The 13,691-nt window shown below is 54.5% G+C and overlaps 2 protein-coding genes across 5 annotated transcripts; one reads left to right on the top strand and one right to left on the bottom strand.

Moving 5' to 3' along the window:
- Positions 1 to 354: 354 nt before the first annotated feature.
- CDC20 (cell division cycle 20) lies at positions 355 to 4,576 on the top strand. Of its 3 annotated transcripts, none has more exons than XM_049617319.1 (11): positions 355 to 623; positions 797 to 985; positions 1,098 to 1,246; positions 1,345 to 1,441; positions 1,625 to 1,753; positions 1,853 to 2,049; positions 2,163 to 2,257; positions 2,406 to 2,634; positions 2,785 to 2,910; positions 3,841 to 3,958; positions 4,329 to 4,576. In XM_049617319.1, exons 1-11 carry the CDS (start codon positions 494 to 496, stop codon positions 4,505 to 4,507), a joined length of 1,638 nt encoding a protein of 545 aa, XP_049473276.1. In that variant the 5' UTR covers positions 355 to 493; the 3' UTR covers positions 4,508 to 4,576. The 3 variants fall into 3 exon arrangements, with proteins under 3 accessions (XP_049473276.1, XP_049473279.1, XP_049473277.1); XM_049617322.1 differs by having other exon boundaries at positions 374 to 623; positions 2,406 to 2,490; XM_049617320.1 differs by having other exon boundaries at positions 538 to 623; positions 756 to 985.
- A 142-nt stretch (positions 4,577 to 4,718) lies between these two features.
- On the bottom strand, positions 4,719 to 9,572 carry ELOVL1 (ELOVL fatty acid elongase 1). Of its 2 annotated transcripts, XM_049617330.1 has the most exons (8): positions 9,444 to 9,572; positions 6,860 to 6,919; positions 6,488 to 6,678; positions 6,233 to 6,313; positions 6,032 to 6,088; positions 5,838 to 5,943; positions 5,612 to 5,748; positions 4,719 to 5,454 (listed from the first exon to the last, which is right to left on the bottom strand). In XM_049617330.1, exons 2-8 carry the CDS (start codon positions 6,903 to 6,905, stop codon positions 5,233 to 5,235), a joined length of 840 nt encoding a protein of 279 aa, XP_049473287.1. In that variant the 5' UTR covers positions 6,906 to 6,919; positions 9,444 to 9,572; the 3' UTR covers positions 4,719 to 5,232. The 2 variants fall into 2 exon arrangements, with proteins under 2 accessions (XP_049473287.1, XP_049473289.1); XM_049617332.1 differs by lacking the exons at positions 6,488 to 6,678; positions 9,444 to 9,572.
- Positions 9,573 to 13,691: the final 4,119 nt, after the last annotated feature.

Genomic DNA, 13,691 nt, shown 5'->3' with positions numbered 1-13,691 from the left:
GCCCCTCCGCCCCCTCTCAAAAAACAAAAACAAACAAACAAACAAACAAACAAACAAAAACCCCACACACGTTACGTCCTTCCTGGCAGTGTTCCTACAGGCACCAAACTAACTAGGTCTGACCTTCTTTCTGCTCCTAAGCTTCTCAACTCGTTCCCCACTCCTACCCACCTGCCTCCTTTCCCTTCTCTGAAGGGCTCAAGTGCTTTAGGTCACTTCTGCACTTCTGCATCATAAATACGATCCACATGGACGCTTTAACTATGAAGGGCCGAAGAGGGCAAGCTAAAGAATGAATGGAAGCGACTCCGGAATGCAGCGGCAGCTCAGGCCCCGCCCCCAGGCGCGCCCCTCCCCGCCCCTCTCTCTTTCCGACACCAGTTCTCTGGAGACAGGCCTCAACTCTCTCTCTTCAAATCACGCTCCATGACTGGATTCTCGTGAGACCTGTGACTTGCACCGGAACACCCGCCTCCTGTGCCGTGAAAGGCCAATGGGTGAAGGCGACGGTTGCGACGGTTGGGTTTTGAAGGAGCCAATGAGTGCTCAGAGCGGAGAGTTTAAGAAGCGGAGGCCGGCACTGCAGAGACCGGTCTGGGATCGGAATCTAATCGGAGCTGGAGGTAAGGGCCTTGTGGGTCGAGCTGGGGTGGGTATGCAGCCCGTGCTCCGAGACCCGGACGGGCTGGGGCCGACTTGGTTCTGAGTGTGTGGCCGGCGGTCCCCCAGGCAGAGCACGGTCGCCTCTTCCTCAGGGCTCCGCGGGCATCCACTCCAAGGACCCCTTCTCCTGCAGACGCTCCCATGGCGCAGTTCGTGTTCGAGAGTGACCTGCACTCGTTGCTGCAGCTGGATGCACCCATCCCCAATGCACCCCCTGCGCGCTGGCAGCGCAAAGCTAAGGAAGCTGCGGGACCGGCCCCCTCACCCATGCGGGCCGCCAACCGATCCCACAGCGCAGGCAGGACCCCAAGCCGAACACCCGGTCAGTGGGGTGCGGCAGGACACGGGGAGGAAGAGGGAAGGGCTGAGAGCGGCCTTCAGGCCTCCTCCCTCAGGAGACTGCTCAGACTCTGGCTTCCCTCTCCCCGGCCCAGGCAAATCTAGCTCCAAGGCACAGACCACTCCCAGCAAACCTGGTGGTGACCGCTATATCCCCCATCGCAGCGCTTCCCAGATGGAAGTGGCCAGTTTCCTCCTAAGCAAGGAGAACCAGCCTGAAAATAGCCAGACGCCCACCAAGAAGGTATGTGGCCCAGAGGGGCTTAAGGCAAGAGTGTACTTTGTGTAACTCTGTGTACTTTGGATCATGCCATCCTGCCTCACCACCACCCTTTGTGCCAGGAACATCAGAAAGCCTGGGCTTTGAATCTGAACGGCTTTGATGTGGAGGAAGCCAAGATCCTTCGGCTCAGTGGAAAACCACAAAATGCCCCAGAGGGTAAGACCTGAAGTTCTTCCTTCTTGGAGGGAGGTGTTGGCCCATTCCCAGGGTTAAGGGGAGATGCCTGTCTGCTCTTCCCACCTAAGACTGAAGGGAGGGGAGGTGCGTCTCTGGCCTTCCTCACCAGGAGCAGGGGAGGAGTCAGTTTTCCCACTGTCAAGATGTATTCGGTTGCCACAGGTTACCAGAACAGACTGAAAGTGCTTTATAGCCAGAAGGCCACGCCTGGCTCCAGCCGGAAGACCTGCCGTTACATTCCTTCCCTACCAGACCGTATCTTGGACGCCCCTGAAATCCGGAATGACTACTGTAAGTGCAGCCTTCCCTTTGCCCATTGGACAGAGGAAGAGGGCCTGGGGACCAGACGAACAAGGAAGCTCATTCTCCTCCCTTTCCCTGCTCTGGCAGACCTGAACCTTGTGGACTGGAGCTCTGGGAATGTACTGGCTGTGGCGTTAGACAACAGCGTGTACTTGTGGAGTGCTAGCTCTGGTGACATATTGCAGCTGCTGCAAATGGAGCAGCCTGGGGACTATATATCTTCTGTGGCCTGGATAAAAGAGGGCAACTACCTAGCTGTGGGCACCAGCAGTGCCGAGGTGCAGGTGAGACTTATCCCTGTGCTGCAGTTCTGTTGTGCCCAGACAGGGGGCTTGTCCAGCAGGAGGATGTTAATGGCAAGTTGCAATCTCTGATCCTAGCAGCCTTCTCTCTCTAGCTATGGGATGTGCAGCAGCAGAAGCGGCTTCGAAACATGACCAGTCATTCGGCTCGAGTGGGCTCCCTATGCTGGAACAGCTATATCCTGTCCAGGTTAGTGGTTTTAGCTAGTCTGTTGTAAAATCAATGTGCGATTTTTGCCAGCTCTCCCCAGATGTACACCTCTGAATGGAAGCAGTTCAGTCCTGCTGGCAGTGTTTGGCCCTGCCACAGAACCTGATTCCCTTCTTCCCTCCTGCAGCGGCTCACGCTCTGGCCATATCCACCACCATGATGTTCGGGTAGCAGAACACCATGTGGCCACACTGACCGGCCACAGCCAGGAGGTGTGTGGGCTGCGCTGGGCCCCAGACGGACGACATTTGGCCAGTGGTGGCAACGATAACGTGGTCAATGTGTGGCCTAGTGCTCCTGGAGAGGGTGGCTGGGTTCCCCTGCAGACATTCACCCAGCATCAAGGGGCTGTCAAGGTGAGAATGGGGCTAGGTTGGGTCCTCTGCTTACCCTCACCCAGAACCTGGGGACTGTTAAGGGGAGATGGGACAGCAGGATTAGATGGGATAACCCTGTGACCAGTGTCTAGCTCTAGTACCTGCTGACCCCACCTTTATCCTACCTAGGCTGTAGCCTGGTGTCCCTGGCAGTCCAACGTCCTGGCAACTGGAGGGGGTACCAGTGACCGACACATTCGCATCTGGAACGTCTGCTCTGGGGCGTGTCTGAGTGCTGTGGATGCCCAATCCCAGGTAGTCTTTTACCTGTTCCAGCCCCTCCCTCCCAGAAGGTGTTCTCACTCTGTGTGGTCTTCCGTGGGCAACTGTGTTCCTTCCGGTGGCTTCATCAACTCTATGCCCGATGGTTTCCAAAATTCTGACTCCGCTCTCATTCATGATCTCCAGGCCACACTTCTGTCTGTGGCTTGACTCCAACCTCAGGTCCTATAGGTGGCACCATCCTAATATGCCCTAAATTAAATTTGTCACTTCTTATTTCCCTGAAATGTGTTCCTCCTCCTCTTAATTGTTTGAGAGGGATAGAACTTACTCAGAAATCTGGAGAACTTCCTAGAATCTTTCATTATCTTCCCTTAGTCACCAAGACACATCATTTTTGCCTCAGAATATCATTCACGTGTGTCTCTCCCCTAAGCCTCACTTTTCTTCTCACTGGAGGCCCCCTGCACTGGTCTCACAGCATTCTTTTCTTATCTTCTGCAGTCTGTCCTCTGCACTGGGTCTGGGTGGTCTGTGACTGTGCTAAAGCCCTGCAGTAGCTCCCTATCACCTACAGCAACTTAATCCACATCCATTGGAATGAAATTTGAAGCCCTTGATGGTGGGTCTCCCACCCACTCCAGGTTCCTCCCCTTCTACCCTCCTCTCCCCCATGCAGCCTTCATTCTAGACTTTGACTCTGGAGCCAGAGTTCAAATTCTGGCTCTGTCACCTTCTAGACTCGCATGTGATCTTAGGCAACTTGCTGAAGTTCCTTCTGCTTGATTCTTTACCTGTAAAATGGATAACAATTTTTTAACTCTGAAAAAACTTTTGTAAGAACTGTGGTTATTCAAGTCTGAGTCTGTGACACCTGGCAGGGTGCCTAATGCTCGAATGGAGTTAGTTCTGATTTGAGTAGCATCGGCTCTGTTGAGCCCACATGCCATTCTCTCTCCACAGGTGTGCTCCATCCTCTGGTCTCCCCACTACAAGGAGCTCATCTCGGGCCACGGCTTTGCCCAGAACCAGTTGGTTATTTGGAAATACCCAACCATGGCCAAGGTGGCTGAGCTTAAAGGTAGGTTCCAAATAACAGGAGCCAGACACAAAAGGCCACACACATATCATATGACTGTTGAAATGTCCAGAAGAGGCAAATGCAAAGAAATAAAAACAGACTGATGGTTGCTAGGGGCTATGGGGAGAAGGTGGTGAGGAGTGATGAAAATGTTCTGGAATTACTGTTGTGATGGTTGCACAACTTTGGGAATACTAAAAGCCAATGAATTGCATACTTTAAAAGGATGAGTTTTATGGTATGTGAATTAAATACCTCAGAGGTGTTTAAAAAAAAAAAAAAAAAAGGTAGGTGGCCCTCAATATTGGAGGCTGTAGGTATGTCTACATTCCTATGCTCTACTCTCACTTTTTTCATCCTCACGCCCCAGGTCACACTGCCCGGGTCCTAAGTCTGACCATGAGCCCAGACGGGGCCACGGTGGCATCGGCAGCAGCAGATGAGACCCTGAGGCTATGGCGCTGCTTTGAGTTGGACCCGGCACGGCGGCGGGAGCGGGAGAAAGCCAGTGCAGCCAAAAGCAGTCTCATTCACCAAGGCATCCGTTGAGGACCAACTCATCACCTCAGTTTTTTGTTTTTGTTTTTTATTTTTCTAATAAAGTCATGTCTCTCTCTCTTCTCCTTGCATGACCTCTGTCCCAGCCTTCCCAGAGCCTCCTCTCTGCTGTCTGTCATCAGAGAGCCAGAACCATCCCTCCTGTTTGCAGATAATAAGGCTAGCACCTCTTTCATTCACACATGTACACACACAGCCTCGGTGGTTTTCTCTGTCACTTTTAATGGAGACATAAGCGAGGGAGCAGCCTCCACAGGCTGTATTCCCAGGCCCCCCACCCACCCTGACCTTTGGCCAAGAAGCTTCTGCTTCAGCGTGGGTAGAGGAGGGATCCTGGGTCCACAGTGACAGATTATTGCTGACCTCTTCGGTGTGAGGAAAAAGGCCACAAGACCCTGGTTGAGGGCCAGTCCTGAGTGCTCCTCTCCCAAGTTTAAGGCAGGGAGGGGGAAATAAGCATCCAGCCCTTTCAAGCCCCCAGCTCCAGAGTGGCAGAGGGCAATGAGGCCACATCCTTGGAGCTGGCCAGGAGAAGTGGGTGAGGAACGGAAGCTGTGGTCCCTGTGTACCAGCTGTGGGGAGGGGAGGACCTGTCCCCTGCTCAGTCCTGACCACATAAGCCCTGGTCACAGGTATAGGTGGGAAGAAAAATGTCAGATGCTGCCCAAGGCACAGTCCTGAGGCACTTAGGTGGGCGCCTAGGTAGGCCATGTTTCTCAGTTGGCCTTGACTTTGGCAGTACCTGGAGCTCCATTTTGCTGAAGTACACGGGGGAGCCGTTTGCCTTTGGTGTAGGAGTGATACCAGAAGTTGGAGAACAGCACGAAGAAGATGGTACCGTACATCCAGATGAGGTGGATGATGACCGGATACTGGTAGTTACAGCTAGGCATGAAGTAGTATTGGGAGATGTGCAGGGAGACCAGGACGAACTGGATCTAGAATGGAGGAAGGCAAGGGTCAGAGGGAACAGTGAGAGGTGGCAGAGAAAGACTGAATGTGGAGTGTGGAGGGATGGGGTCAAAGGTAAGGCAGGTTGGATAAAGGTAGGATCCAGACCAGAAGGTTGGGACAGTTATGGGCCAGGCCCCTCACCAGCTGGATGGCTGTCATGTGCTTTTTCCACCACAGGTAAGGCTGAGCCACAGGGCCAAGGGCAGACAACCCATAGTACAGGTACATGACGACATGCACAGAGGAGTTGATCATGGCGTGGAAAGAGCCCATTCCTCCTGTGAGGGTACAATGAACGAGGTCAGAAGAATTGAGCTGCTGGTCCTCAATGCCCGCCCTTCTTCCCCCGGTGGCCTTCACCACTCACCTGGGGCAATTTTTACCCCCCACCACCAGCTCCAAGGAAGCACTGAGTGGTGGAAGACATGTAGAAAGGTCACCTGTCCGTCTTTTTTCCGGAGGATAAAGATCACCTGAGAAGAGTGGGGAAAGGAAAGGGGTTTCTGAGCCAGGGCCTCTCCTTTCTCCCTACAGGTTCTCACCTCTCCTATAACCACTCACCGTGTCCATCAGTTCGATGAACTTGGAGAAGAGGAAGAGCCAGGCCACTCGAACCATCTGCAAGAAGTCAGGCAGCCTTAGGACACCCATGCTACTCCAAAAACTTCCCTAAATTGGGCCAGGAGCCCAAGTCACACCCAAACTCCTATCCCCAGGTTGCTTATAACCTAGCCACCCCACACTACGCCTGTCCCTACTTACCCTTAGTGCCTCCGGGCTGTTGGAATAGTCCACAGGATCGCAGCGCCAGGTGTAAGTACTCAGCCAGCCAGACATCAAGAACTAGGAAGGGGTGTGGATTAGACCACCAGAGTTCCACCCTGCCCAATCCCTCTTGCTATCTAGCTGAAGAAATGGATTTCGGCCTCTCTGGAAAGGAGATGCCATGCTCTGGCCACAAGGCCTGCCCCTTATCCTGCCAGCAGGAATTAAAACCTAGACATGCCAGGGGCCCACCTCATAGACAATGTAGAGGGAGAGCGCCACCAGGGAGAAGTTGTAGACAATCATGAAGCCCCGGAGCTGGAAGGGCTTCCGATTGGCCATGATGCGAGGCCCAAGTGAGAGAACGAAGTACACGTAGGTCAGGAGGATGGAGGTCATTAGCAGGGGGGACCCCATCAGAGGGTAGCCCTGGACCCGAGGATCTGTAGAATAAGGGTCAAGGAGTCAGAAAGGGTCACGGGGTCCCAAAGGGTGCCCACCAGGTGTACAGACATGGGGCCAGGTCACAAAGGGTCAACGGGTTCACAGGGACTCTCCATTAGGAGACAGCCCTAGATCCAGGGATCCCAGGACAGGAGAAAAGAAGGGTAGACGGCATCTTACCTGCATACTTCATCATCTCCTGGTACAAGTTCACAACTGCCTCCATCCTGGCTAAGGATTCTGGGGAGGTATGGAGGGTGGGTGTCAGGGCTGACCGTGCCCCCATCCCACCCTTGACCCACAGACAGGAAGCAGACCAGATGAGACAACTCCCGACACCTCCCTGCATAAAGGACAGAAGACTGACAGGAAGGAATTGCTGGGGATTGGGGGTAGGAAGCCGTCTGGCCAGGGCACCGCTTCCCCGCACATCCCGCCTGCCTGCTGGGAAGGACAGATCCCGCCCTCCGCTCCACACCTCACTAGCCTCCCCTCACTCTCTGCTCCTTCAGAGATTCTCACCCCCAGACCTCTCCTCCCCTCTTTCACTGCAGGGGAACTCTCCAAGTCCGGTCTCTTTCCGGAGAGTCTTACCTCTCCTCTCCGGAATGACCGCTTCTCCCTTCCCCACCAGTCTCCCACCTCTCCAGCTCTGGTTCTGTCTTCTCCCCAGGGATCCTCCCCTTCAACCGCTCCGGTCCACCTTCGGGATGCTGGTCTCTCGGGACGCCGGTTCCCTCCTGCCCCTTCCTCCTCTCCTCTGCCCTCCCGGGCTCTCACCTCCAGCGTCTCTCGCAACTCCTGGCTCTCCTCCTCTCCGGCACCCCTTCCAGCCCTTCCACTCCGGAGCCTTTGAGACTGAGGAGCCTTTGAGACTCCAGCCCCGGCTCCACCTGTCTGACTAGATCTGGCAGAGCCCCGCCCTCCGCCCGCCCCCGCTGCACTGCGCATGAGGTGGAGGGTGGGGCCAGGCCACAGGTCAGGGCCCGGAGGAGCAGGACCCACCAGGATTGAGAAAGCCAAGTAAAGCATGGGGCTCACCACCTACCCACCCACCCACCCTGGACAGCCAGATGACCTAAAGCTCTAGCTTAGTTTTGAGTCAGAAACCTCACGGGACTTCAGCCCAGGGCTCACCTTGGCCCCAAGAGAACTGCTGAAAACCCACACCCAGCATCTTCTCCTAAACTAGCCAGAAAGTCTCAGTTTGTCCTGCTTCAGAATGGGTGCAATCACCCTTCTCTCCCTGGGAGGGGCAGGGAAGCCAGTGGCATGTGAGGAGGTGGGTGAGTGGGGGAGGTCTCAGGAATCTTCCCCTCCTTTAGGGAGGGTCCTAATGAGCTAGGCCCTCTCCCCCTCAGAGCCTGAAGGAATGTCGGGGGAGGGCGCACTGGGACACAAAAGCTCTGGCCGGTCCCCAGGAGAGCCTGGGATGCCGGGGCGGTCCCTGAGGGACGAGCCTTGCCCTAAAACGGCCAGGGCAGCAGATGCTCTGCGAGCTGCCTGCCCGCCAGTCTGCCAGGTTCCCTCCGTCCAGACAACAACGTGAAAAATACAACGAGTGAAAAATACACCTTCTGACACATCCACTGAGGCTGCACCCGTGCCCCTCCCACACTCACGGGGCACACATCTCACAGATGCTCCCCCAGCCTCCGTGACGACCCCCAGCTGCCCCCACCACTGTCAGGCCCCAAGTCCTCCTGTATGCACAGAGCGCCTCTAGCATGGCTCTCCCCACCACCACCATCGACAGACTGACCACCGCCTCCCCCCCCACCAGCGCACATATGTACACACGGAGCCCTCACACCTCCTGCTGGTGACAACCACCCTCCTCTGACACACCACCCAAACAAGCCTCCACGGACTTTGACATGCAGTTCCTGATACTCAGACCTGCTCCTCACTCCATTCACGCTGGCAACACACCCAGAACACTCTTCGTTGGTCCTGCATCACCATGTGCAAACGGCCCACACGCAGGTTTACGGGTTTACTCACACGTACGCGAGTCACAGATAAATGTGGTCACAGACATAAACTCGGACACTCCACTTTGAGGTGAATGAACATAAAACCACCCACACCGCACGCAGACACACACCTGCCTTGGGTCATGCATGCAGGTCTCTTTTCATGGATGACCTTCGTCATTCATTCATTCCCAACCAGATTTTGTTGGTCCGCTGCCTCTCCTGTGGTAGGGCCTACCTGGCATAGGCCTGCACTCAGACACACAGTTCCTCCCTGACCCATGTGAGTTTGCCAGCTGGTTATCTCTCCCGCTCTCTCTCAGCCACCACTCAAGTTCACCTCCCACAAACACTCATGCGCCCTGAAGGTCAGGAGTGGCTCTAGGCTCTGGAGAGGACCTCTCCCCAAGCTTGAGAAGCACTGGGTGTGTCTCCGGTAGGGGAACTCGGTTGGGTGCTTCCTTCCTTTAAGATGGATGGAAGGGAAAAGGAGACAGGCAAAGGAAGGGGGAGGGGAAGGGAGAAGAGAGGAGCAGGGAGCCAAGGAGAGGGAGGGTAAGAGGCACAGGGGGACGAGACCCAGAGGTGGTGGAAGAAGGCCTAGGTTTGAGCAAACGGGAGCCGGGATCGGAGGGAGCCTGCCGGCCAGGGCCGGCCCCAGAGAGCTGGGACCTCCCACCCACGGTCCGGGAACAGCCTCGCCCACAGGCTGGGCAGGGCAGGGCAGGGCCAGCTAGGCAGGGTGCCCGGGCACGTGGGCAGCCCGCCCGTGGAAGGTCCAGACTCACCAGTGGGGGGCCAGGCGGGCAGGAGTGGAGGGCCTGGAAGGAGCAGGGCCAGAGAGAAGTCCCCAGGGCCAGCCTGCCTGCCACTTCCTCATCTGCTGGGCCGACTTTCTGTCACCAGAGGGGGACAGGGCGGGCCGGGCGGGGGGCGCCTGCTGATTGGCCCCGACTGGGCTCGGCCCGAGGGGCGGGCGCAGGGGCGGGCCGCCAGATTCCGGGGCAGGAAGCACGCCCAGCCCGGACTCCCCACCCCTTCCCTCGGCATCTTGCCGCTCGCCTCCATCAGGTCGCCCTGGGCCGGCCCTGGCCCGCCAGAGGTGCACCTTGCTTCTTCCCGACCCTCAGTCTTATTCTGGGCCCTCTGGTGACTGTCCACCCACGTGACCAACACATCCTCTGTTTGTGGCAGGCCCACCCAGCTTAGGACCCTGAGGAAAGTTCCAGGACTAAGCAGACCTCTCCCCCTGAGCTTTCACTCCAGAGGGTGATGGGAGGGTTGGACCGAGGCAGTGTGTGTTCTATGGGCTGACCTGGGGTGGCAGGGAGGTCTCAGCCAGAGGGAGCAGCTGTGTAAGGAAGCCTTCCCTGGGAGCCCATAAACTTGGATGAACCCTAGCATTAGGGACTGCTAGGAGGATTTGGCTGTGGGAGAATACAAATGACCCGAGGTGGGAACAGTGAATCACTAGCTAAACTGGCCTTGAGGGTAGTGAAAAAGGGGGGGGGGGGGGGGGGAGGGAGGGGGAGCCAGGGGGGGGGGGGCGAAAGGAAGTGAAGCCAGCTGTGGCTGAAAGGCCCTAGGGCCTGAAGGCCAACCAGGGCACTTTGGTTCTATTCTGGAAGTAGAGGAGAAACAGCGAAGCTTTCTGAGGAGGCTGCAATGAGGCTTGTATTATCAAATATTTATTGATATTTGTCTCACACTTACCGTGTGTGAGACTGTGGCAAATACCAGGGACACATCAATGAACCAGGCAGATGCTGTCCCTGCATGGGGTTTGGGTTTGCCTCTAGCTGAGTCATTTCACTCTGGCAGCCAGGGTGATGAGGCTATTGAGGCAGCCCAGGTGAGAGAAAACAGCCTGACGTAAGAAGGTTTGGAAACTGATGGGATAGGAGAGGCAGACACTGGAGATGTCCCAAGACAGGTGCACTCTCTATATATACTTAGCTGTCCATCCGCCTTCCTGCACTCTCCCCTCCTAGCTCCACACACTAACCTACTAGACTGAACTGGGATAAGGGCTAAGTTTTAGCAAAATGAAACCTGTATCTCTGGCAGCTCCTGGAGCAGTCCTTTGCATATAGTGACCCAATAACTGCTTGTCAGATTGGATGGTGTAGATGTGGACAGAAAGGGAATTCGGAAGAAACGATGGTTTGGAAGAAACAGTAGTGCGTAAATGGTGGAATGTATCTGTGCGAAAGTTTAGTCTTAGAGGTAAGAGGTCAGAGCCAAAGAACAGCTATGATCCGGCCCATTAGTAACTACCCTGGAAAGGAAATAGCAGAAGGACTCAAAAGGCTCAAATTTCTTAGTGTTGTTACACTAAGGACTCCCTGATCTGGCCCCGTCTCCCACTCTACCTGTGTCCTGTGCATATACTGTGCTTTACCTTCCCCAAGGATGTCAACATCTGTCACACACGCCCACTGCTCCAGGCCTGGCCCCTGGCTCAATACAAGGTATAAACAGCTCTCCCAAGGTAGTAAATCACTCCACCCCTCACTGAAAGCCTAATGTGTTCCAGGTATATTTTAGTGGCTTTGGGGTCACACCTGACTCCACAGGCCCAAGTTTAAACCTTCCAGGGAGTACATGCGTAACCTTCTGCGAGTTGCCGAACCTCTATGAAATGGGAGCCACAGTGCCTACCTTGCTATGGCGAAGATTAAAGGAGTGAGGTCACGTTAAGCGCTTGGCACTGTTTCTGTTCTCACTGGTTCATAGATAGGGTGGAGAGCAACTAGCACATCAAGAATACACCAATATAGGGGCACCTGAGTGGCTCAGGTGGTTAAGCGTCCAACTCTTGATCCTGGCTCAGGTTATTATCTCACAGTTCGTAAGTTTGAGCCCCGTGTGAGGCTCATGCTTGGGATTCTGTCTCTCCTTCTCCTTATCCCTCACCTGCTTGTGCTCTCCCTCTCTCTCAAAATAAATAAATAAACTTAGAAGGAGAAAAGAAGAAGAAGAGGAAGGAGGAGGAGGAGGAGGGGAGCCTGGGTAGCTTAGTCAGTTAAGTGTCAGACTTTGGCTCAGGTCATGATCTCACGGTTCGTGAGTTTGAGCCCCACATTGGGGCTCTCTGCTGTCAGCATGGAGCCCACTTCAGATCCTCTGTCCCCCTCTCTCTCTCTGCACCTCCCCTGCTCACAGTCTCTCAAAAATAAAATAATAAAAGCATTAAAAATGAATACACCAATATTAATAACCAATATGTCAATATTGTATGCATATTCATGAGCATTTGTGTAACCAGTATTTCCTACATGCATACCGTGTGCACACACCATTCTGAGAGCACTACTGGAGGGGCTTTGGATTCGGCGTCCATCTAGAGGCGAATTAGAAACAAACGAAGCAGATTATCAGGGATGATGTAACAGTCCCAGAGGTCAAACATAGTAGAGACAGTTGTAGAGACTACAACTACCATTTATTCACCCGTAGTACATGTCCACAGCAAGCCCCCAGTCAATGTTGACAGATTAAGTGAATGAACACGCACCAAGGCTCACTTCGCTCAGTTCCTGTCTCGGTCCTGGGAGAAAGCATCTTCCAATATCTGAGAGAGATCATCTAGCCCCAAGTCCTACCAAATGGCATCTGCATGGCCCTGGGTTTCCTGCAAAATATTCGCGGTCTAGAGGAGAAGACAGATGTCTGAGTAACCAATTATAGTGGCATGTGGTGAGTGTTCCCACAGAGATAAACCCAGAGAGTTATGAGAGCACGAGGAGGGGCACCTCACCCCAGGGTGGGGGTGAGTTCTTGAAGGCTTCACAGAAATGGCACCAAAGCTGAGCCTTAAAGGACACGTTCTAAAGCAAGGAAATGTATTGCCGTCAGAGAGAAGCAAGTGTGTGAAGGCATAGAAGCAGGAGATGTGGTGGGTTTTGGGAGCTCTAATAGTCTGATGTGGCTCAAGCTCAGAGGACATAGAGGTATGGGCAGGAATTGGTTTATAAAAAGCCCTGTATGCCAGGGTAAGAAGTTTGGATTTGTGTTATTCAGCCCTGGCTGCACACTGTCTATCACCTGGGGAGCTTTTAAAATATCAACGTCTGGCTCTCACCTTCTAATGGCTGTTTTTAATGGGAAGCGGCTTGAGCACGTTTACGTGCTATATGGAGAAAGATCCAGCATCCACATGGAGAGATTAGCCTTTGGCTAAGGGGAACACCTCACAGATGGCCACGTCAGGGGACTCTCAGGGGACTGGGAGAGAAGGAGGCTGTTTGGGGCCTGCAGAGAAGCTGGGTGGAAGGTTACCAGCATGAGGGGCAGGCTGATGAACTGGAGAAACTGAAGGGGTCCGGGAACTCAGTCTTGATAAGGATGAAGGCCAGGTGGTGAGGAGGGGGTGTGGGGGGAAGAATGCCCAGTAGAGCTGTCTAACAACTCCCCCTCCTTCATGCGGCCTTCCTAATTGGAAGTAAGGTGACTTCCCCCAGGGTCCCACCCGACCTGACTCACTCCTCACTCACTGCTCTCTCAGGGGCCCTTCTCCATCCTCATTCCCCAGAAAACCACTGATGTACTTTCTGCAAGGGTTCAATCTGAAACCACCCTCCGTGTGGATGCTAACAACTCGGTTCCCTTGATTATCTGAGGCTTTACATGTTCCAACAGAAAAATGCAAAGGAAGCGGGGTCAAAGAAGCAGGAACAACAATGAGGAACAAATGGGAAAAGGCGTGCCTGTGCGCGCACGCGTATGTGGGGTGGGGGGGCGAGCAGGTGGAGCAGTGGGGGGGGACAGAGCATGGAGACACAGGGAGTCGTGGGTTAAAGACAATAGGAGTTGAGGGTCGGGGCGCCTGGGTGGCTCAGTCAGTTAAGCGTCCGACTTCAGCTCAGGTCATGATCCTGTGGTCCGTGGGTTCGAGCCCCGCGTCAGGCTCTGTGCCGACAGCTCAGAGCCTGGAGCCTGTTTCAGATTCTGTGTCTCCCTCTTTCTCTGACCCTCCCTTGTTCATGCTCTTTCTCTGTCTCAAAAATAAATAAATGTTAAAAAAAAATTTTTTT

This window comes from Panthera uncia, assembly GCF_023721935.1.
Source record: "Panthera uncia isolate 11264 chromosome C1 unlocalized genomic scaffold, Puncia_PCG_1.0 HiC_scaffold_4, whole genome shotgun sequence".
Lineage (NCBI taxonomy): Eukaryota > Metazoa > Chordata > Mammalia > Carnivora > Felidae > Panthera > Panthera uncia.
Note: the sequence above shows the minus strand (reverse complement) of the source record. Positions and strands in the feature narration are given on the sequence as shown.